Consider the following 23,345-nt stretch of genomic DNA (forward strand, 5'->3'; position numbering starts at 1 on the left):
AGTCCTTGCCTCTTTAAGTTTAAACTAGGCATCTATAAAAGAATAATAATAATAAATTAATAAATATTATGGTAGATTGTTTAATGACCACAGATTCCTCCCACCCAATATGTATGCCCCTTTTCAATGTGACTTTGCAGCTCTTCCCATCAAGAAGCAGGGTCTGTTTCTCCACATTATGAATCTGGCCTGGCTCGTGATTCCGTTGACTGGTAGAATGTGGCAGAAGTAATGTGTGGTTACAGAGCCTAGGTCTCAAGAGGCTTGTAGCTTCCATGTTTCCTCTCTTGCAAAGCTTTCTGAAACCATCACGTAAAGAAGCTGGTATAGTCGAGTGGAGGATGAGAGGCCAGGTGGAGAACCAAGCCGGCAGCCACCATCAACTGCTAGCCATGCAAGAGAGGCTATTGTGAAACTTCTAGCTCGACGCTGAATGCAACTGCAAGAGTGAGCCCAGGTGAAACCAGCAGAGGAACCCCTCGCTCCCTGCCCCAACCAACAAAACCGTGAGAAAAATAAGCTGTCATTGTTTTAAACTACTAAGTTTTGGGGTAGTTTGTTACACAGTGATGGAAAATACATACAAATACCCACCTCCCAGAGTATATGTAGGTGCTTAGCATAGTTGCTGGCACACAAATTTTAGCTATTATTTTTATCCCCTAGATTCTCTTCTTTGCAAATGGTGTATAGCATCTCTTCATGTTTCCTTCCTCATAACTCAAAAGAACTCTTGATGGAAGGGAAGACACAAATGCATTCCACTTTCTCATTGAAAGTGTTTTGTGATATCCCACCCTCCATTCCCAATCCTATGTTCCAATCCTAACTCATCCTTTGCTTGTGGATCGAGAACACTGTGGTCACTTCATCACTGTGAGTTAGTAGTAATGACATTGCCTTTCCAAGCAAAAGGTCTTGGTATTTCAGTTCTTATTCTTTCTTCTCTCGATTTCTCTTTCAGGTCAAGTGTGCTAAATTCTACGTAGTGGCTACATATGTATGGGGACAAAAGGAATGACAGATAATCTAATAGTGTCAGTGATTAAAATAACAAGTAGGAACTAGTGTCTGTTTCTGGATGAAGACTGCATTTGAAAACATGTGTTTGAAATGTTCATTGATATATATTCAATATCTGTATGTGTGAGAATTATTACAGGGCTCTTATACTGTCTAAGTCTTTTATTCAGTCTTAACAGATTGCTGATCCTATACTCAATGATTTTGACGACATTGTGCTCTCTATGTACTTCTGTAACACCACCTTTATTATTTATTTTTCACATCCCTCACAATGTCTGGCAGATAGTAGGTGCTCAATAAACAAGCATGGAATGTGTGATTGGATTGAAGTGATAAAATTCCCAAGTTTCTTAAAAAATAATAATTTTAGGTGAAAGTTGAAATCACTTCTAACTTTCCATCCTGTCCCATCTCAGCTCTTCCACATCCCTCCCTCCCCACTCTCCCACCTCTTCTTGGTTTAACTCCTGTACTCCGTGAAGCTCAGTTCAGATATTCCCTCCTCCAGAAGACATTAACCTACTGCACACCCACTAAAACCTCCACACTAGTCAGGAACCTCTCTTTTGTATTCCACACAAGCCCGTGTAATCTCCATCTCCCTCAACACCTCAGCAGATGGTGAGTTCCTTCAGGGCAACAACTTGTCATTCATCTTTGTGTCCCAGTAAAAAATAGCAATAACAGCTATTCCTTCTTAAGTGCTTACTAAGGATCAGGTACTGCGGTAAGCATTTTACAGGCATTGTCTCTCCTGGTCCTCACTACAGCCCTAAGAGGTGGAGGTTCATTTTATAGATGAGGAAACTGAGACTCGGTCACCAGCTAGTAAGAGGCAGTCAGACCTTTGACCTCAAAGCCTGAGTTCTTAACCACTCTGTTCTGACACTAGTTAAGTTCTCAGCAAATATTTGTTGAATGCATGAACATTTTCCATAGACACGAGACAGTCATCATTGCTTCCTTCTCCTTTTTCTTTTACACTTTTTTTTTTCCTTTTGGTGGTGGGGGGCAGTTGAAGGGCGATTAAGAGATGAAATGGGGGAAATTAGAAAGGAGAAAAAGGAACTGGATAATTAGCCCCTGAATGAAACTATATATATATATATATATAAAGAGAGAGAGAGAGAGTATTAGATAATAGAAACATATTAAACACTAGATACACACAAACTTCGAACACTTAGGCAATATAAAAAACATGGTTACTCAGCATGACCATCACACCTTGGCAGTAGATGGACATTGGCAGTAGATGTGTCATTTGCTACTCAAGTGGTCAACAGTTCCACCCTCTTCTATATCACTTCAATCAATTCAATACCCTAGCACTCCATCCCGTTCTCCCCATTCCATTTCACTCCCCTCTGCTTAATTTCACTCCACTCCATTCCATTCCATTTCACTCTCCAGTTCCACTCCATTTTGCTCCATTCCACTCTACACCTTTCTTTCCCTTTCCTTTCTACACACCTTTAGTAAGCATTAAGCATTATGTTCAGGTGCTGGAGCTACAAAGTTGAATAAATACAGTCCCTACCCTCCAAAAGCTCACATTCAGATTTTTCCTATCATCACCGATAACAGACCACTCCAACTCCTGGCCCAACTACAGTAAGTCAATCCAAAATCCTCCCAAACCAGGAGCTAGCTGATAAAGAAAATAACTGACACACAAAGATTTTCTTTACACAATTCCAAGCGATTAAGTTGAACAATTTTATTCCTCTCTAATACTCTCCTAGGTGTTGAGGTAGAGTATCTTTCAACATTACTTTTAAAGGACAGGGATTTTACCTCCCAAGTGACCCATTTTTATTTTTCAAAGTATTTAACTACAGCAGTTTATAACAGACTGTTATAAAGTAAATGCTCCCACTGAATCAAATGATGATCTAGCAGGGTTGCCTCACCTAAGGCATGAGAGTCATGGAAAACTGCGGTTTTAGAAACTACCTTTGGAAAGAGCATAGCTTTTATACATTCAGCTTCCGAGGACATAGTTAAGGTTTTGCCTGAGCTTCAAGAAAAAAAATGGAACACGAAATCTTTGGCTGCAGAGTCATTCTGGTGCTCCATCTGGGAGCTCATATAAACTTTAGAGTGAACTTCACTTTAGAAAAATACTAAAAATCAAAGACCAAAAAACCCTACAGAGTAGTTGCCACAGCCCGAGGCTGCAAACCCAGCTCTGGGGCTGGACCACGTGGGCTCTGTAACACGGTGCTGGGTCGGCCCCGGGACTGCCATGCCTGCAACAGAGCTCTAGAGCTGGCTGTCCTTGACTCATCCCAGTGAGCCTGGCCATGTCTGGGAGCTTTCTGTGTCTGTTTCACAATGGTCTGACTTGGGCAAAGATGGGGAAATATTCTTTTTGCTAAAAGACAATGCTTTAAGTTTTGATGCCAGAGAAATTCTGAGATGAAAGGAAAGTTTCACCACTGTTTGGATTGAATCTTTTTGGATTAATCTAATATGTGTGAACTAATTGCATTTAGAAATACAGTCATTTCTCTGTTCTCACTTTGCAACTGATCTAGAAGATCCTCACTAACAAAAATTATGCTCCACTTATCTATGATCATCTACAAGCAGAGATTTTTAAGCGTGACCCTACTATCTTTACAAAACTCTCTACCTTCTCACCATGTCTGATCTCTGGAATTCTGCAGTGAGAACCACTCCGAGTAGGGACTGCTGAGGGTAGGCAAGATAGAACTCTCACCAGAGTACTCAGCATGTAACAATTTTTGTATGAGTCAGGATGGGTTAGGTCATGCTGAGGTAATGGTTAACTCCAAAAACCAATATGGCATAAAATAATAAAGGTTTATTTGTCCACATGTCCCTCCTAGCTTGCCTGGTACTCTTCAGGCTGATAACGTATCAGGCATCTAGAGCTTTGTTGGATACTGTGGTAGGGAAATGTATATGGTGAATTGCACACTGACTCTTAAAGACTTCTGTCTAGAAGTGAAATCTATCACTTCCATTAACATTTATTGGCCAAAGCCTGTTACATGACCATACCTAACTTCAAGGGGAAGGAGAAGGTGCAATCCTACCAGGTGCTGGGACAAAGAATGGGAATATCTGTAAACTGTCTTAAAGTTATCACAGTTTAAAATGGAAAGTAACATCTTTTCTGTTATCTTTTATATTTTAATGAACTGAAAAGCAACTGAAATGTTACTTAAAAGTTGAGGAACAGTGGTTTTCCATGCTCTACTTTATTGAGCAGAGACCATAAGATCTCACCTAACTGTGAGAACATAAATGATCCTACTATTGATGATACATTTATGAAGTGATGATGCTATTGATTCACTCCTGAAATAAAACTTAAAAATCTCTTAAAGATTAGCTTTTGAAAACTATGATTGTGGATTAAATGATTAACTAAATATTAGCAAACTATGTTTTAAAAATAAATGACTTTTCATCTTAAATATCAAAAAAAAAAAAAAAGACAATGCTTTAGTGTTCAGGTAGATATGTTTCTATTGTAGTTTTTATTCAGCACGTTTCTTATTTGACACAGTTTTTGTTTTGTACTAGTATCTGTCTCTGTCTCTATGGGTATATCTGTATGTATACTGATAAAAATTAGTACGTATATACTGATTTCACTACATGTGTACTGGTATGTATCAGTACATATATATATATACGCACACACACACATCAGTACAGAAAAAATAGATATAAATATTTAAGCTCAGCTATAAAAATACTTTTATAAACTGATGTTAGAATGCAGTTTTAGCAGAGGCAAAATGAACAAGTGCTCCACCCAGAAGTGTTCAACTTCAAAAGCAGGTGGAGAATCTCTCACTGATATCGGTGGTTGAAAGGGCTCAGGACTCGGAGATTTAGGGATAGCACAGTGACAGTTCATGATGGCTTCCTTAAGTAAAAGCTCTCCTGCTCCTTTTTCCTGTCTTCCCTTCCCACTTTCCAAGCCCAGCCAGATCTGAAACCAGATGATCAAGCTAGGAGAGGTGGGTAAAGAGCTGAGTGAGAAGTGAGAGAATTTGAACATATTCCCTTTCCCTTATTTCAAGACCAAACTTGGTGGGGTGATGGGAGAGGAGAAGCTAACATTTCAATTGAATTCGGAGTTTGGGTTATTTCCTGAAATGGATATTTTTGCTAATGGGTTGAGAGTGAGTGTTGAATTTTAAAGTGATATAAAGAGTGTCCAGAAAAGTCATGAGGCCTTCTGAACTTCTATTCAGAGGCAAGGCAAGAACTAGGTTGAGGGGAAGATGTATGGTACTGGCTCTATTTGTTTTGTGATCCATAATGAGGTATGTGTTCACTAGTCAGGAGCCATGTGCAATATTCATTTCCGCACAATGCAAAAGAAACCAGAGCACTAAAATGCGTAAGTCATATGCACAGTGTTGGGCTTTTACTCTCTTTAAATTATTTGGGTTGCCTATTAGGAAACAGCTAAATATTGCCAAATGAAACCTTAGCTTTTAAAATCTGTTTTAATTACACTGTTACTGTCTAAAATGATAGCCTAAAACCCTGAGTGGAAAGCAAAACCGAAGAGATGAACACCTGAAATGGAAACACTATGTGAACAGACTCTGTGGCTGTGTCATTGCTGCTTCTCAGCCATTTATCTATCCTCTTGTGGATGCTGATGTGAAATTGCTTATCCTCCTGCAAGTTCACAAATCCATTAGAGTGATTGCTGAATCTTCCATTGCTTTGTGACTCTCTCCCCTCCCTTATAAGCATAAACGATTGTGAAATATATCCAGAGGGACCTGCAAGGGACTGATTTCAATTTCTATTTCCTGGTTTTAGGTCATCGTAAGCCTATGAACCCTGACGTCGGTTCAGAAATGTGGCCAACCTACAGGAGTGCAGTTATAATTATCTTCAGCTTATAAAGGTGTAGCAATTTAAATTCTATCCCAAAGATTTTCTCATTACATAAAATGCATTCATGTACAATTAGCACCCAGGACACAGAGTGCCTGATCTCCCACTTGAGTAGCAGTATTTCCAGCAAAGCAAATCTTTTCAACCAATGGGCTTTCTGAGACCTTACCAAACCACATTCCATCCCCTCCCCTCTCCCCTTACCTCTTGAGTGGTGCTGGAGAAGGGTTGAGTAGTCCAGGGAACCCAAGATGTAGTTCCAGCCATCTGCAGATTGGGGTGCTGCCTCTGGCTGCTGTTTTGGCTGTAGTTTTCTGTAGTACTTCTGGTGAAGGTCTCTGTGGTACTGCTAATAAGGTGTCCCAGGCTATATGGAAGTGCATTAAAAGTAGTGGGGATTTGGGGAGGAGTTGTGTTTCTAGTGCTCCTTACAGAGACTTCCGCTCCCAGGCCAGCTGAGGTAAAGAAAGGACAGTTGCTAAAATTACCCTCATGTTTTAGGGATTCTTCACATAAAAGCAATTTTACTTAGAAAAAGACCGCTTTAACAATGGGCACGTAGATAATAAGCTTCAGTTATATGAAAAATAGAAGATACTTTGAGTGTGACCATACTCATTTGTCCTGTCCATTTCACCCATCTATCAATTTTATCCATTTATCAATTTTACAGGGTGCAGGGAGAGTTGTGGAAACTGTGCTATCAGGGCTATAGCTGTGCTATAAGCATACAAAGAGGCTCAAAATGGAAACGGTATTTTTTAACATTTAGCAAGATGTAAATATCAGCTGTTCTCTTAAATGTAAATAAAATAATCATTACCATTAAGCATCTTTTCCTTGAGCTGTGGAGGGTTGTGCAGAGTACCCTGTATACAGTGTTGCCAAATTTTAGCAAATAAAAATAGGTGATGCCCAGTTAAATTAGAATTTCACATGAATAACCAGTAATTCAGTATATTTAATACATCCCCAATATACAACATTACATTATATTATGTTGTATATTAGGAATATGCTTATACAAAAAAATTGTCATTTATCTGAAATTCAAATGTAACTGAATGTTGTATATTTTATCTGGCAACCCTACCTGCACATCTACCAGATCTAGGCTTTGATAAATGTTTAGACATTCTCCCTAGTTTCTGTTTGTTTTTATCTTCTTGAATCCTGTGCCACTATCACTGCCATTGTGCCTGGCAGACCAGGTTCATTTATCCCTGGGGTGTCTTCTACAGGACAAACCCAACTGTACTATTAGCAATATGCCTTTACAACAAACTCCAAGAAGCAGTCTTAATTCTGCAGTCTTAATTGAGTTAGGTGTTAGAATGTCCTTCTACATAGATATTGATCTATTGTTGGGATGTAAAAATTTCTGTATGTGAAGATTAGTATTTTGGTCATTTTGAGCTTTGGCCAATGCCAATCCCCTGAGTTGACAGGGGATTTCAATTTTAGCTGTGACAATTTTAGCTCTCAGACCCTCAAAAAAAAAAAAAAAAGATTTAATGATGAGGTGAGGACAGAGACAAGCTTCCAAATACCTAGCATGTAATTATGTGTCTTAGCATGTCAACCTATGATTACTCTTCTTTACTAAGGAGCAGTTGGTAAGTTCTCATCCTGAGAACTATTTTTTTTTTTCAGTCAGCTTACAGAATTAATTCAATGGATGAAACAAGACCTCCCCCAAATTAGGTAAATGATCAAAACACTCTTGAAATTTCTTCTGCAAATAACATAGCTTATCTCCATTGCATGTAGCTTTGTAATATCTTATGGAAAAATTTTTACTCTTCTGTAATTGTCTTTAATTAACCTTCTAAATGTATTTTTAAAACCCTGCAAACCAAACAAGTCCATTTTCCATTTTAGGCCACCACCTTTTTTCCAAAGAAAGAACCTACAGAATATTAAGGTCTGGTACCCCTTCACTTTGTGCCTATGTTTTTAACTTGTGCTATTTAAGAAGCAGGAAGGAAACTTTAGTCTTAACATTTGATTTCCAAATTTTGTGAATTTCAAAGCAGTGATGTGCAAACTTTGCTAGGCATCACATCACCTTTGGGGCTTGTTAGACAACTGGAACCTAACCGCCCTACCACCCTCCACCCCCGAAATTGTGATTTAGTAGATCTGGTGTGGGAACCAGCACCTGCATTTCTAATAAGTTTCTCAGGTGTAATATACATCCAAGTATATAATTTTATCCATATATACAATATGAGGCAAAGCTGAATTCTAATCATTTCTTATGTGGACATTGAAGGATTATAAAGTAGATGGGAGGAAAGAAAATCCATCATAGAAATATATAAGGTGATGAAAATAAGTTCATCTTTCCATTGCCTGAACTCTTTGTTGAAATGGGTGCTATGAAATTATACTAAAAAGAGTAGCTTTGGATGTTTTGGGTTCTATAATTCTTCTGATGTTCTTTGAAAAGGTATATACATTTTACAGTTCATGAAAGAACAAGATATATTTTGACAAATGCAAGGAAAAGTTCTTACACAATGGAACAATATGTTGAAGCTATTTTTAAAAAGCTTTATTGTACCATTGCCACTACATTGTTTCCACATTATACACAATTCCTCTTAGAACACAATTCAAAATAAGGCGGACCGTCCTGGGTCCAATCTCAGAAGTTTTAGCACTTAATGTGTAAAAATTAAGTTCAGCACTGATAGCTCACCTATAAGATGATTTGCAATGACTGCATAATATAAAGCCCATATTTCAAATACATTTCTTAAAAAAGCAATATGTATTTTAGTTTATTAATTCATCTATGATTGTCTCAGAAAAAATCAATAATAGAAATGGAATTTTTGCATAATGATAATAAAGACAATACACAATTTGTTAGTTTCCCTCTTTTAAATGATACAAAAAACTTTCGAGCATATTGAAAGAAATAACTTGAATAAAACTCATTTTGGAGATAGAACATTTTAACTATATTGATACTTTCCATTCTGTAGGAAGATGCCAAATGTAATGTGCCCTTTAAAAGTGGGAAAATAACCTGGAAAAGAGGTAACAAATGAAACAGAAGATACCTTAGAAGAATGATGATTTGTATATATATATCTATACATAAATATTTAAATTTAATATATAAAATATTTTAAATAAGATTGGGATAGAATAAAGATAAAGTGAAAGGTCTGGGAATTATAATAGTCTAAATAATTATTAGAAATGGTAAAATGAATAATTAACATTTCAGAAAATGTAGTCAATGAAATAAAGGATACATTAAAAAATACACATGCCTAAAATTTGAAAAAGTGAGTAAGGAAGTGTAAAGTTGTTGAAAAGAGTACCAAAGATGGAGAATTTACAAACAATGAGAGACACAACAAATGAGAAGGCATAATCAGAGGTTAAATTTTTTTTTTTACAGGCCTTAAAAAAGATGCAAAATTATAAAAAAGTAAAATTAATAAATGGAAATTGATACCAGGACATAGCATAGTAAAACATCAAAGCACAGCATAGTAAAAAAATTAGGTTAAAAAAATAAATGAAAGCTTAGCCAATCAAAGAAATACTTTTCAAAAGCCAATTACTACTCAATTGGGTTGCCTTATGAAGATGAGCCTCATTTATCCTAATGCCCCATGTTTTCTTTTGGGAAGGTACAAACACACACATTGGAAAAGGATGAGATTGTGGGATAGAAGGATGGAGGGGGAAAAATGGCTTATAAGTTCATGGTTCCCATGCTGTGGGAGAGACATGCTGAGCCAGAGGCTACTTAAACAGGGTCAGGGCAAGGGCAGATGGAAAGTGGGTGAATAACTTGGTGTGTCCAGGGCTGGCTCATCCATTAAGCACATTGGAACATTGCCTAGGGCCCATGATTTTAGGGCCCATGAAATGATTTAATTTCTTTAAAAATAATTTTTCAAAAAGAACTTTCAGGGTCAAAGAAAATGTTAAAAATTTTTTTTCACACATCATGAAAGAATGAGAATGTTAGGACACAAGAAAATCTATTAACTTATTTTATTTTATTTTTCCCAGTGGAGAAAGGGACCCACAAAGATATAAGAGCACATATGAAAGTCATTTGTGGCCCTGGGTGTGCCCTGATAAGTTCATTGATGTGTCACAGGTTGAAAATCGTTGGGGGGACTCTGGATGCTGTGTTAGATATTTTTTAATGATCGTATAAAGCATATATTAATAATCATGACCAGATGATTTTCAATGATCATGTAAATAAATGGTTAATTGCAAGGCCCATGTTGTTATAATGATGCTAGGAGAAAAACTCTAAAATGGCTGTGACAGCCAATTTGGTCAAAGTAGAGTCTATACAAAAGATACTTTCAGTTTTGTTTTGTTCATTTCCCATCAAGCTCTCTGTATTTACAAGCACTCCTACCAATCCCTAAAGGAAATAAGCTACTAAAACCCTGTCTCCCAAGAGCATACATGATTGTTTACCTATTACAATGCTTATGCAGTTTATTCCCTCACCTGTATGAATACAATTAAACAATTACTTTAACCAACAGGCATATCAAGCCAGCCAACAATATGATTTACTTCAGCAGTGAAATCTCTTTTAGGGATTTTACTAACTCAGCCATATCAGGGATATTGGAAATATGTCTGCAAAAATTTGCCTGTCCTCAGATAAAAATGAGAGCTAAATGAATGAATCTGTAGTAGATGCTGAATAAATGTTGACTGGTTGGCTGACATATACAATGTTTCTCTTCATACAATATGAAACATCTTAGTGAAAGTAACAATTTTAGACAATCATCAAGGTGTTTATACTTGTAGGGAGACTTGGCATTCCTTGGAATAGGTATCCAAACGATAGATGGAATTTTGTACTCTTCATCCAGAAGACGTAGAACTACCTGAGCATAGTCTACCTGCCAATAGATTTGTGCTGGTGCTGTGGAAACTCTTTTCAAGTTTAGAATGCTTTTATTTCCCTCTCCTAAGGCTTATTTGCTTAGATATGCTTGCAGATCAGTAATATCCTTTGAGTAGATTTCTCTGTTACCCATATAAAAGAGGGGGCCAATGAATGAGTTATTTTCCAGATCATGTAGGTCCATAAAACTTCAATGATTCGGCCACTGTAACCTTTGTTGTCTGCTTGTGGTGTCAAGACTATTTCCTGTTGGAATAGATGCAACTGTAACTTTTGATTTAAAAATTCTTCTTAACTTGGGAAGAAGAGAAAAGCAATAGTCATGACTTCAATAGTGGCATAAAGTAGTCCTTAGCTTTCCTTTATTGTTCCCAATAATTCTGATATTCAGCACCTTTTAGAAGTTGAAACATTTACTAATTTAGACAGCATTTATTGACCAAGGGAACCAAGATTACCTTTAAAGGAGATGAAGATTTCTAAGTTATGATCCCTGTTAACAGGTTTATAGCACAGTAATTTAGTTTTTCTAACTCTTTTCCTTTTGCATCTCCTGTATATACAAAAGACTTGGTCATGGAAAAATGATTTTTTCAGTTGAATTTCTAGTGAACTTTCCTAGAAATGTACAAGTACCCCCCAAACTGTAGACCAATATAATTTTTGCTTTAGCTTATAAGGTTTTTGCTATGCAGGAAGCCCTTTACTTAGGAGTGCTATGTTTTAAGAGCTTCTAAATTAGAGATTTGGGCCTCAGAATGCATTTTTACTCCTGAAGTAATAATAATCCTTAAAAAAGTCGAATGTGTGATTATATAAAATTGCTATACTGTTGAACAAAACACAATTTGGTTTTTCCTTATTGCATTATTGACGACTGCCTTGTGTGAATTTATAGAGACTGAGAAATTATACAGAAAATATTTCTAAAAGTCATACTCTTAATACAGTGACTCCAAGGATGTAGCTATATAACACCAAAATATAGGGAGGAAAAATTAGAATCTGTCAATCACTTGTTTTATTGACACATTGCTAAAGATAAGGTGGTTTCCAGATAAATGGATATCTGGCAACTGATTGACAAAAGAATATACGGGGAGAATGAAATTTTGTAATTTTTAGCCAGATATGTTGGCATTTTGGAGGCAATGCTTTTTATTATTACTTTTACTATTCAGAATAATAGCTATAAGGCTCTAATTTTTAAAAAATTGATCTTAAAAGTTTGATTTTTTAAAAAAGAGTCTGTCTACCAGGTACACTTTTTTTTTTTTTTTTTGGTCCAGAATGAAGATATGTAGTATATTCTTTAAGGGTAAACTTGAAATTCAGAGGGAATGGCAAAAATCTCAAACCATCTTTTCTTTTTTTTTTTTTTTTTCCATCTTTTCTTTAATTTGGTATTCTACTATGTACTGGTGATCCTAGTTCTACACAATCTATATATTCTTTTTAATTAGATTCCCATTAATTAGGTCCCATTAAATTCTATTTGTCCATTAAAAGTTTGTTTTAAGGGGTTTTATTTATTTATTTTTTAAGTCTTTATTGAATTTGTTACAATATTGCTTCTGTTTTATGTTTTGGTTTTTTGGCTGTGAGGCATGTGGGATCTTAGCTCCCCAATCAGGGATCGAACCTGCACCCCTTGCATTGGAAGGCGAAGTCTCAACCACTGGACCACCAGGGAAGTCCCAAGGGGTTTTAAAGAAATATAAATTATATGAAAAATTTAAAAGACAGGTCAATTTTACATTCTTCTCCTAATAAAAAATCATTGCAGTAGCGCTGATTATTTGAGGAAATCTGACCCTAGTATAGGTCCTTCTCTCAAAAACCTTCACATTAACTTTTGAATTGAATTTTAACCCACTTTGGAAGCCTATTCAATTCATCCTCCCTGTATAGAGGAACTCGAGTAAAGGAGAGGTAGAAGAAGAAAAAAGGTGTCTTATTGAGAATGAAGCACAGCTAAATTATGACAAGATCCAGTGGGCACTCAAAGGATTGTTTAAAAAGTATGCAATTTAAGAATTATCTTTTAATTAAAAAAAAAAAGAAACCCACAGTTGCTTAATGTGACACACTGGCAAGAATATATATTGGAGGAAGGGGTATTTTTTTTTTCTACTTACACTCTATTGTAATTAACTATTTACTTATTTGCCTTCCCCATTATCCTAAGAAGCAAGACATATTTAGTGATTCTCAACTTTGGCTGCACATTAGAATCACCTTGGAAGCATTTAAAAATTATAATGCCTGAGTTAGTTGGCCTAGAGGATGAAGCCTGGATATTAATACTATTTCAAAGGTCCCATTGGGATTCTGATGTGAAGCTTGGGTTGAGAATCACTGGTGTAGAGTACTTCAGTTACTAGCACAAGCTCTGGCACCTAGTAGGTAATAGAGAAATATTACTTAGATACTTGAATGGCATCATGAATATTTCCTCTATGAAACAAATATGAAATGTATAGTTCAGATTTTGACCTTCACAGGTATGTTTTTACTGAAGAACCTAATTTAAAAAATCACATCCTATGGATTAACAACATGCATATTTGTGCTGCTTAAGAGTATAGTATTTAGTTATCAACTCTTTAAGAAAGGACATTCGGAATCATTCATCACAAACATCTGCATGCAATTTAATTTTTCATAATGGATTCTCTAGAAAATCAGTGAGTGTTCATGCTATGGGGCAACCAATATCATTCTGTGTGGATCGAGAAGAAAAATGTGTCTGTTAGCTTATAACTGTGTTAAGGCAAAAGTATACCTTGTACCTATGCATATTCAAATATAAGATTTTTTTGAACTAGAATTGTACAAATTTTAGCTCTGCTTTTTCTAGAAGTCCATTTTTTTTCCAACACACATTATCAGGCATTTTTGGATATGGCATGTTCAGTGGTTAACTGTAATTGGTATATTGTATCTACTTTACTTTTGAAGTGAAGTCCATCACTGGGACTGTATGAAGTCCATCACTGTATGAAGGTCAAAGGAGATAGTTTTTCCATGAATTACCTTCTATCTTAACCCATATCTACTGAATCCATATGCGCTTTTAAAAAGTTCTAATGAAAGAATATCCTTCTAAATAAGGTTTGATTAGGATTTGGGGAGGAATCTCACTTCTTGTGTATAACCATGCACCTTACAACTGAAATATTTACAATATTTCTATGTTGTTTAGGACAGGCCTAGTTAGATGAACTACAGGAAAGGAATTGTATGAATTGGTGCTATATGCTGTATACTCTCTGATGAAGTTGAATTTTCTAATTAACTTTATACATTTTTTAAAATCTTACTCTCATTTCAGAAATTTTATAAGAACAGGGACTCTTCTTGTATTGTAGAAGAGTCCATGCATTTAGTTGGCACCTAATTAGATGTTTGTCTAATTTTTGAAGTGAATGAGTGACAGAAAACTGTTCAAAGATCAGTGTGGTGAAAAAACTCATATAAGCCTCAAAAATCAACACCTAATAAAAAGATTTAAAGGTACAGTGGATGTTGATCCCCAGATGAGGTTGTGAATCAAAATTATTTGGGGAACTTTTTAAAAAATATCAAGTATCATGCCCAAATATAGATTTCTTGGAATCAAATCTTGGAGATGATCATAGAGGAAGAAACGATGGCAATGATTCCCTCTACTCCTCCTCCCCACCAGATGATTCTGGATGTAGCCAATTGGGCAAGAGTCTGTGTAAGCATTTGGGAAGTACTATAAAATGGAACATGTACTGGTCGAGGAATCAAGAAACTTGGGTTCTAATCATACCTCTGCCACTTAATTATCTGGGACAATTCCCTTAACCTTGACAAATTTTAATCTTAATGAACGGCTTCATTTCTAGAGAATTCCTCCAGTGATTTATACCTAATATGTAATAATTCTTTTATCCTTCATGACTTCCTAAAGCAAACCTCTAATAGAGGAGTAAATAAGCAGTAAGATGATTCAATAAAATAGAAAATTAAGCCACATCCACAAATAAAAATTCCTAGTCTAGGACTGAACTGTATGTTGTACCAGAAATTTATGCACGTGTATACAAGTTTTTATATGTGTCCATCATCTAGGTTATATCCATCAATGATCAACAAATTAGAAAACTCTGTGGCTGCACATTGGTTCTTACCATTTCAAAATATGTTATCTCCAAAAAATATCTACCCTTAAACATTAGTACAAGAGATTGGCAAAAGCATAATTTATTATCTTCCCAGTCTTAGCAAGCACCATTATGATGTTGTAATAGTTCCTCATAATCAGAGAATAGAAGTGTCTAAATCAGCAAAAATATTAATTTCCTGATCATTGGCTTTAGTCATTGCATATACATATGTACATAGAGCTACATACCCACATTTAGTAGTACTTAACCAAAGTGCTTAATGTCTGGAACAAAAGAGAAGCTTGAGAAATATTTGTTGAATTAACAAAAGAAGCAAGAAAGAAAGGAAGGAAGAATGAGAGATAGACAGAAAAAGTTGGGCTTATTTTAATGAAGATAATGAAGTTTTCCAAGTCAGTGGGTACCACGTGATCCATTTCCGTTAGCTTATGAATCTTCCATAGGAATTTTGTTGGGGCATGTGGACTTCCCTTGAATGTGAAAAAACAAGACATTTAGCAGAAAAACTTTCAGAATCGATTCTGAAAGGAAGAGCTCACCTTTTTTAGAGCAGAGGCTTTCATTGACTGGTTTTCCCTCTTCGTTGACATCTATTTTCATCCAGCTGTGGAGGTACTTCCTGCCCTTCTTGACCACTACCCTGAAGCCTTGTTTCTTGAGAAAGAGAGAAGCATTTTCCACCTCAAGGAACCCTTCCTTCTCATAGCAAGTCCATCGAGGTGCCCGGGAGCAGGGGGCAAAGATGGCGGATCGGGAAGGGCCACCAGAAGAATCAGAGATGCCCAGGCACAGAGCAGATTTAACATGAAGGAGCTTTCTATCCTCAGTCCACATCCACTGCTGGTTCTGGCTGGTCCCATTGCACAAGTCCATGACCACTCTCTCATTTTTGAAAAGGCACTGTTGTTTCTGGACATGGACAATCTGAAACCCCTCTGGAAAATGAGAAGCTCATCAAGTACTACGTAGCAAATCATAAGGCCCACCAGAAAACAAAACAACTCACCCACAAATCAACCACAAATCAGGTTTACTTATCTTTTGCAATTGCTATCATTTCAAGTGACTATTCCCAGATTCAACACGTGTGATTTAAAAATCCCAAAGCAGACAATGTCAAAATGTCACACTTAGCTCCCTTTCTTTTCCTTTCACATGGCTTAGGGAAGAAAATACACCCCCACTGAAATAATGAAAGGAAGCTTGGAAAAGAAACAAAACCATCCAAAGAGTATGGTGCGATACTTTAGCCCAAATAATTAAATATGCTAAAGTTGTAAAAAACCCAGTTCCCGTTTTAACCATTTCACTCCTTCCACCTCACCTCCATCCCCCACTTTTTTTTGGAAAAAGCACCCCTTTTTCCAAACCTTAAATTACTATTGCAATAAGTGTTAGTATACAAATGGACTAGTTTGAATACAATTTTTAAAAATTGGATATATTTATCCACAAATAAAACAAAATTTCCCATTCTTCTTAGCACACCCTCCTAGCTAATAGCAACCAATGAAAGTATTGATTATCACAAATTAAATTTTTTATAATCCTAGGGAGAAGCATTTCTCTATTTTGTGACAATATCTACAGTCTTCCTTCAAAGGCGAATAGATTTTAAAAATCACCTATTCTCCATGTAAGAAAACTAAATACCCAATTGTTAAACATCAGGATTAAAAAATGAGATATTCAGGCTCAAAAACCATTTTCAAGGTGCTTTTACTTAATTTTCTCAGCTCCCCCATGAAAATATTCAGAGGTTCCAAATAACAACTTCCAAATAAAACACACCACAGTTCCCCAACCCCCTTTAATTATATTTCTTATACTTTCTTTCTTTAACACAAAGGAAACAAAACTATAGCCTGACAGGGAAAAAGCATGAAGATGCCACAGCCTGTTACATAATGATACATTCTCCCCCCTCAGGGTTGCTTTACTCTCTGCTGTAAAGATGCCATTTCAGGAGCTGCCTGAGGCATTTGGAAGACACAAGAGAAGGCCATTTATTTTCTTTTGGAGAGAAATCTCAATGGTGTGGGCATGGCAGGCTCCTTTTATTCCCCCTCCTCATCGTCTTTGGCTAAACTGCCATGGAGACCCAGCTCCATTTCCGCCTTGTTTCAGACACTTTTCAAAGGACAGAGACTCCACTTCTGGCTGTTGGAGAAATGCCTCAGGAAACTGAGGCAGACCCACTCACCTGAGTTCCCGAAGATGAAGCAGGTAAGAATCGCCACGTAAAATTCAGCCTCCATTTTCCACTTAACGACTGTTCATGCTTCGCTTGGAGGAAAAAAAAAATCTCCCAGATAAGAGAAGCAAAGACTAGGAAGGAAATGTGCCTTCATGGTGGGGGGAAAAGTCAGTGACGAGCACTTCCTCCTATTGAATTGTTTGGGGGAAGTTTTACACCAGTTGTCCTTTTCTGTTTCCTTAGAAAGAAGGGATTATGATTGCCTCTCTTTTTTTAATGCAGAAAAAATTCCAGCCTTCAGGAGCAGAATAAAACTTGTAAGTTTTCTTCTACCATCCCTGTGGCACATGACTACTTAAACTCAAGAGGGAAGAAAGGAATTGTAATCTTAGGTAACTGAATGTTCCTACAACATTACATCTCTTCAGGTGATGTGATTCTGCTGAACAAACAGAAATCGTGTAATTTACGAGAGTCTATGACAAGTGATACAAAGACATAAACATGTACTGTTTGTATAATGATAGCTGGGAGCCTATCGAGGAAAACCACATAATGATGGCACTTCTAGATCATTATCTCTCAAGTGATGACAATACTACAGTTTGAAATAGTCATCTCCAGTGGGGAGAGGCAGACTAAAATTAAACCCATCCTACTATCGACTTCAGGCTTTCCCCAAAAGATAATGGTCTCTCTTCAAATAGGAAAAAAAAAGTACATGCCTTACTCAACATTTAGTATTAAGTGTAGTTTATTGGCAGTAGGAAACAAAGTCAACATAGCTGCGTTAAAAATTCATATTTGAGCAGAACATTTAGTGTTTGCTGAGTGTAGTTTTTTTTTTAAGCTTTATTTGTCTCTTGAGGATTAAATCCTTTCAGAGATTTAAGGATATCCATGGCAGCATCCTTTTAAAGAACCTCTGGAAATGGGACAGGTTACATCATTCCCAAAGGCATCTGCCTTTTGCTGGGAGAGAGATTTCAGGTAGACAGCATATTCAAAAATTCTTTTTTAGTAAAAGAGAGACAAGTATTTAAAATTCTTAACACATCATAGTTGCTACAAATTTGTTTTTACCTTTGAAAGTAAAATGACTCACAATGTAGAAATACAGTGGGTAGAATTCTGGAGCAGAAACCACCTCTATGCCCAATAGTAGAGAGTAAATACATATATACCCAATGACAATCATTGTGCTCTGTAATTGATTGGTACGAGGTACTGATAAATACACATTTAATAGGTAATATTTTCAAGACACATTTCCATATAAAATAGTTACTGCTTCTGATTTTTTTTTTTCAAAAACAAGGACTTATTTGTTAAAAATCCATTTTCAATCACAACTTTAGCGGCAAGATTCTGGTAACTGAGAAAGGAATTAACACTTAAAACAGGAACAGTTTAACAGCTGACAGTCCATTCACAAGACAGATTTTTTGCAAACATAAAAGCATCTAAACACACAATAATAATTTCTTCAGCAGCTCTTCAAGTTGTCATCTGATGACATAAATTTCATACATATATTCTGTGTGGCAGATAGTCAATACAGACAAAACAAAATCCTCCTTAGCTGTGTGAGAAATCAATCATACCTCCATCAGCAAAGGACCTTCAAAATAATTTAGGGGATGCTTACAAATGCATTCATATACACAAGAGGCTGGCAATCTTGAATATGTTGCCATCTTCCACAATCCACGCCCCAGCTTAGCTTCACAGCTTCTCTTTTCTTCCACTGCAGGAAGCTCCTTCCAGAAGCCTCAAGTGGGTAATTGACTAATCACCCCTAGAGAACGATGGTCTGGTAAGTCTTCAGAGAATCACTGGACAGTTTCTGCTGCAAGCCTGCTCTCGTACAGGCACAGAGCATGATGCAGAAATTCATACTGCTCACTGGTTTGGACCATTCCACCCCTGCAAGGAAGAGATAATATAATAATTTATTGCTAACCTCCCACAGTCTCAAGTAACTCAGCGACCACACCCAAAAGCAGGTGTTAGGCTAAAGACACACAGAACAGTTGGCCTGGTGATTCTTTTGTTATCCCTCTTACCTACGTCCAGATGACCCAACTGGTGAATTTAATATGCTAATGTATATAAAGGGATTAACACAGTGCCTAGTACGCAGTAGGCATTTGATTAATTTTACCAACATATTGTCACTGGAGAGGCAGTACAGCGTCATGGTTAGGTACTTGGACTTCGGAACCAGACTCAGTTCAGATCCCTCCTATGCCAATTCTTAGTTGTGTGATCTTGGCCAAGTTCCTTAAAACCCTTTGTGTCTCAGTTTCCTCCTCTGTTAAAATGGGAGAATAACAGCACCTATTTCATAGGATTGTTTTGAGGGTTAAATAAATTCATGTATCTGGAGTGTTAGTATTACTTCTCGGGTGCCTTATCATTCATTTTATACGGATTTATGCACTTGGATTAAAATTGATTGATGTAGGTTTACTAAACAAAACGCAACTGTGAAATGTTGCTCTTTCTACAAATAAAAAAAACTACCTTGGAATGGTCTATTTGAGTATGTTATGTGGAAGCAACCTTTGGGGGTGGTGTGCCGAGTATCTAAACACAATAGCAGATACTATGTATAAAACAGACAAGTAATGAGAACATACTGTATAGCACAGGGAACTCTACTTAATGCACTGTGGTGACCTAAATGGGAAGGAAATCCAAAAAAAAGAGGGGATATATGTATGTGTATAGCTGATTCACTTTGCTGTACAGTAGAAACTAACACAACATTGCAAAGCAACTATATCCCAATAAAAATTAATTAAAAAACCCCACAATAGCAGGTGGGTCCTTATATGAGTTGGAAAGAGAATTGGCTCTTGCTTTTTTCCCTTTGTCATTTTCATTTTCATCCCTAGAGTACCTTATGTTTTAGATTAGTAGAAGGTATCTGACTTCATGAGAAGTAATGATGCTTCTCGTTATACTTTTATACATAAAATAGCTATATGGCACTTTGTTTTTTTGATAATGGTTCTTTTACGTGGCAAAGCTACTGATAGCTGTGTAAATGTTACATATTTTTTCTGCTCACTGAATAACTACATCCCTATTAGTAACTATTTGAAGTCTTCTAATCTTCATAACTCTACAACCAATGCTACAACCAATTTTAAACTTATGTTTTAGCTAGTTCTTCCTAGTGGCTGTTGTTACCATTCAAAATAATTATTTTGAGGCCTTTGAGCACTTCAACTTAAAAAACGAAATATACTGCCTCTCTGTAGTGTGATTTCTAGTTAATGGTAATAACTAAAACTGGGCTTGTACCTATGTTTACTTGCCCACCTCTATAAATGCAAGCTTACAAGATACTAAAGCAGTAAGAGTTCACCCTTTTAAACTAAGCAGTGATATTAAGTTAGTAACACTTCACCCTTCAAAACGACACTAAACTGGTCGACATAATGCCCAAATGATGTATTTGGCAAGAAATAAAAAAAGGTAAATATACGTTTTTTGGTCACTGCAACTTATTGGCAGAAATATTTCATCGGTCCTCTTCCCTAGAACTGCACATTTTGTTGTACTGAAGGCAACCTTCTGGCCAAAGTGTTCCTTGATCCTAAGTTGACAACAGGAATGGCTAGCTGAGGATGTGGTGACTTTTCCTCTTCTTAGCTGATGACATCTGGGCACACCTAAAAACAGCAGGTGTCCGGAATATGCTGGCTTTGACTGTGAAGCTTGGGAGATCCAGCCATGGTAAATATTGAGGCAGCTCCAGGGAGCTGAGAGGTGCCTCCCTTCCTCTGGCATCAGCACAGCTCATTAGTCCCCCTCCTTGAGCTGCAGATGGTATGTGGAGCCTTATATGTGCTCTATCTCACGGACTCTGGTCTGTGAACTTCCTCCCACCATTTACTTCACACGGAGGCAAGATTTTCCCGATTGTATGTTCTGGTGAACATTGGTATTTACATGTCCAACGGGTGAATGAATGAAGGCACAGTCTAGGTTTTAATTACCATTTTACCCCAGATAGGTTAGCAGTGTATTTTAATGCTTGGAGGATACTTACTATGACATTCTGTTAACTAAGTCAATGTTGTTTCTGCCAGCGAAGTTGGAGAAAATGGGGAAATGAACTCATTAGTTGTAGGCTAGCAAAATTCTTGTGGGTCTCAAGGCTTAAGGAAGGTATATGAAAAGTTAGGTTGCTTCCCACTTGTTTTGAAAGATAAAAGGGAGAGCATTGACATCAGAGGGATCCTCTGAGATCATGTATTCCAACTGCCAACAAAATGTTGTCTTTCCAAAAGGGAGCAGTCTACATGGTAGATGGTCCGCTAGTTTCTGCTGGAGTGCTCAGCCTTTGCCAAGGTTGGCAGGGAAACTTCTGAAGACATCAGAATGAATCTGCCCCTCTCTAACTGTCACCCGCCCCATTGGTCCAACTGAAATAACCCCAAAAAACCTTAAGGCTCCTCTTATAGTCACACAATAGCTCTCTAAATGCTGGAAAACAACCATCAAAGTCCCGTAATCTTTTCTTCTCTAGACTAAACATCCTGTGGTCACTCAATATTTCTATGCAGGCTGGTTTCCCTGTCACTCACCAATCTAGTCTCCCCTTTCTACAGCCTGTTTTTATCAAATATGACCTTCTTAGAGTGTTGTGTCTACTCCCAATGAGATCCAGTCAGTGGGAATATTTTCCCCCTTGAACTCCACGTTATAGATCAATGAGTTTGCATCTACAGGTGCACTGGATGGAAAGATCCCACAGTGCCTACCTAGTGCCTGGTGCTTTGCAAGCATTTTAGGATAGTAAGTGAAGCTTTGGGTTAATGAAAAAGTCCACAGGATTTTTTTGAATGTGAAAATTACAGCTCTCTTCCATCCTGTACTTATGCTATTGAGTTTTTTCAAACTAAATGCAGAACTTTTTGTTTATTCCTATTAACTACAACTTGTTGGTTTCAGCACAAAGTTCTTATTTACTGATATCACTATTTCTATCATTCAGTATATTAGCCTCTTTTCTCACTCCCAGATTGGTGTCTCCCAGATAGTTAACAAGCATGCCTTATGTCTTTTTATCTGTCATTTATAAGGTAGTAGAGAAAGACAGGGCTAAGATAGGGTCTTTATTATAAGTAATTTGATATCGTGTGATATACTGTCTAATCCCATTCCAAAATTATGTCTAACTAGGTTTTAGATCCTTTAAGAGCAGGCATGATGTTATAGTCTTTGCATATTTGCAAAAGTGAAAAGCACTTACTAGTCCTAAGTAAACACCTGTCAAGTAAGTTACCCAGGCCATGCTGTCTCATGTTATATGAAAACATATAAACTCCAGACTAAAAGAAGGCAAGGGACATCCCAGAATGCATTAACTGGAGGCTGACTCAAAATCAGGAACTCATTACGCTCATCTTTTAAAATATTACATTTCCAATTGCATATATTGGTATGTAGAATTCTCTGTTGATCTTTGTAAGAACTTGAATTCTAGGATTACCCTGCAGATTTTATTCTGTTATGGGACAAATACAGTCTTCTTTAGGCTGGACATAGTGAAAAATACTCAAGAAGCTAATATAGTGCCTATATACAAAATACATTTATGGAATAAATAAACAATGCGAGATTAATCATGAACCCTCAAGAGAGCCCTGTACTGATTCAGCCTCCAGGAGAGCTCTGACTTGGACTGCAGGTAGCTTTCAGGTCAGACAGGGCTCCATGGACTTGCTGAGGTCTGGATCTATACCACTGATGTAAAGTTCCTAAGCAAGCTGGTCTTCGAAGGTAAGAAGCAGGGATGCTCTTTTTATTACTTTAAAAGGTAATTACTTTATCCAACTCCCTTTTAAAGAGCGGGCACTAAATAATCTTTGACCTCCAACAGATCATAGTTTAAACTTGACCAAAGTTAAGATTTTAAAAGATTTCCATGGTGATCAAGATGATGCTTCAGTGGAGAAAAGTTGTCATCAGTCAGGCAGCACACGGACATCACCACCATTACCTAGTACATCGTATTAAAGCATTATCTCTCATTGGAGAATCCTCTTTGGGCACAAATCTTTTCCCAGGGGGTATAATGCATTAAGCTACAATATCTACTGCCAAACAGGAGTCAGATTATCAACAAAGGGTGAGG

The 23,345-nt window shown here is 36.9% G+C and overlaps 2 protein-coding genes across 4 annotated transcripts in view; both read right to left on the reverse strand.

Annotated features, from left to right (window-relative positions):
* PTPRB (protein tyrosine phosphatase receptor type B) overlaps positions 1–17,283 on the reverse strand; it is a 114,293-nt gene extending 97,010 nt beyond the window's left edge. The window contains exons 1-3 of the mRNA XM_059936496.1: positions 17,198–17,283; positions 15,534–15,929; positions 6,130–6,380 (exon numbers count right to left, since the gene is read on the reverse strand). Of these exons, the coding sequence (XP_059792479.1) occupies positions 6,130–6,380; positions 15,534–15,929; positions 17,198–17,252 (702 nt within the window). The 5' untranslated portion in view covers positions 17,253–17,283. The remainder of the gene's footprint in view (positions 1–6,129; positions 6,381–15,533; positions 15,930–17,197) is intronic.
* A 644-nt stretch (positions 17,284–17,927) lies between these two features.
* PTPRR (protein tyrosine phosphatase receptor type R) overlaps positions 17,928–23,345 on the reverse strand; it is a 254,511-nt gene continuing 249,093 nt past the window's right edge. For all 3 annotated transcript variants that reach the window (XM_059934694.1, XM_059934696.1, XM_059934695.1), the window contains one exon: positions 17,928–19,117. In XM_059934694.1, the coding sequence (XP_059790677.1) occupies positions 19,024–19,117 (94 nt within the window). In that variant the 3' untranslated portion in view covers positions 17,928–19,023. The remainder of the gene's footprint in view (positions 19,118–23,345) is intronic.

Source organism: Balaenoptera ricei, chromosome 10, assembly GCF_028023285.1.
Source record: "Balaenoptera ricei isolate mBalRic1 chromosome 10, mBalRic1.hap2, whole genome shotgun sequence".
Taxonomy (NCBI): Eukaryota; Metazoa; Chordata; class Mammalia; order Artiodactyla; family Balaenopteridae; genus Balaenoptera; species Balaenoptera ricei.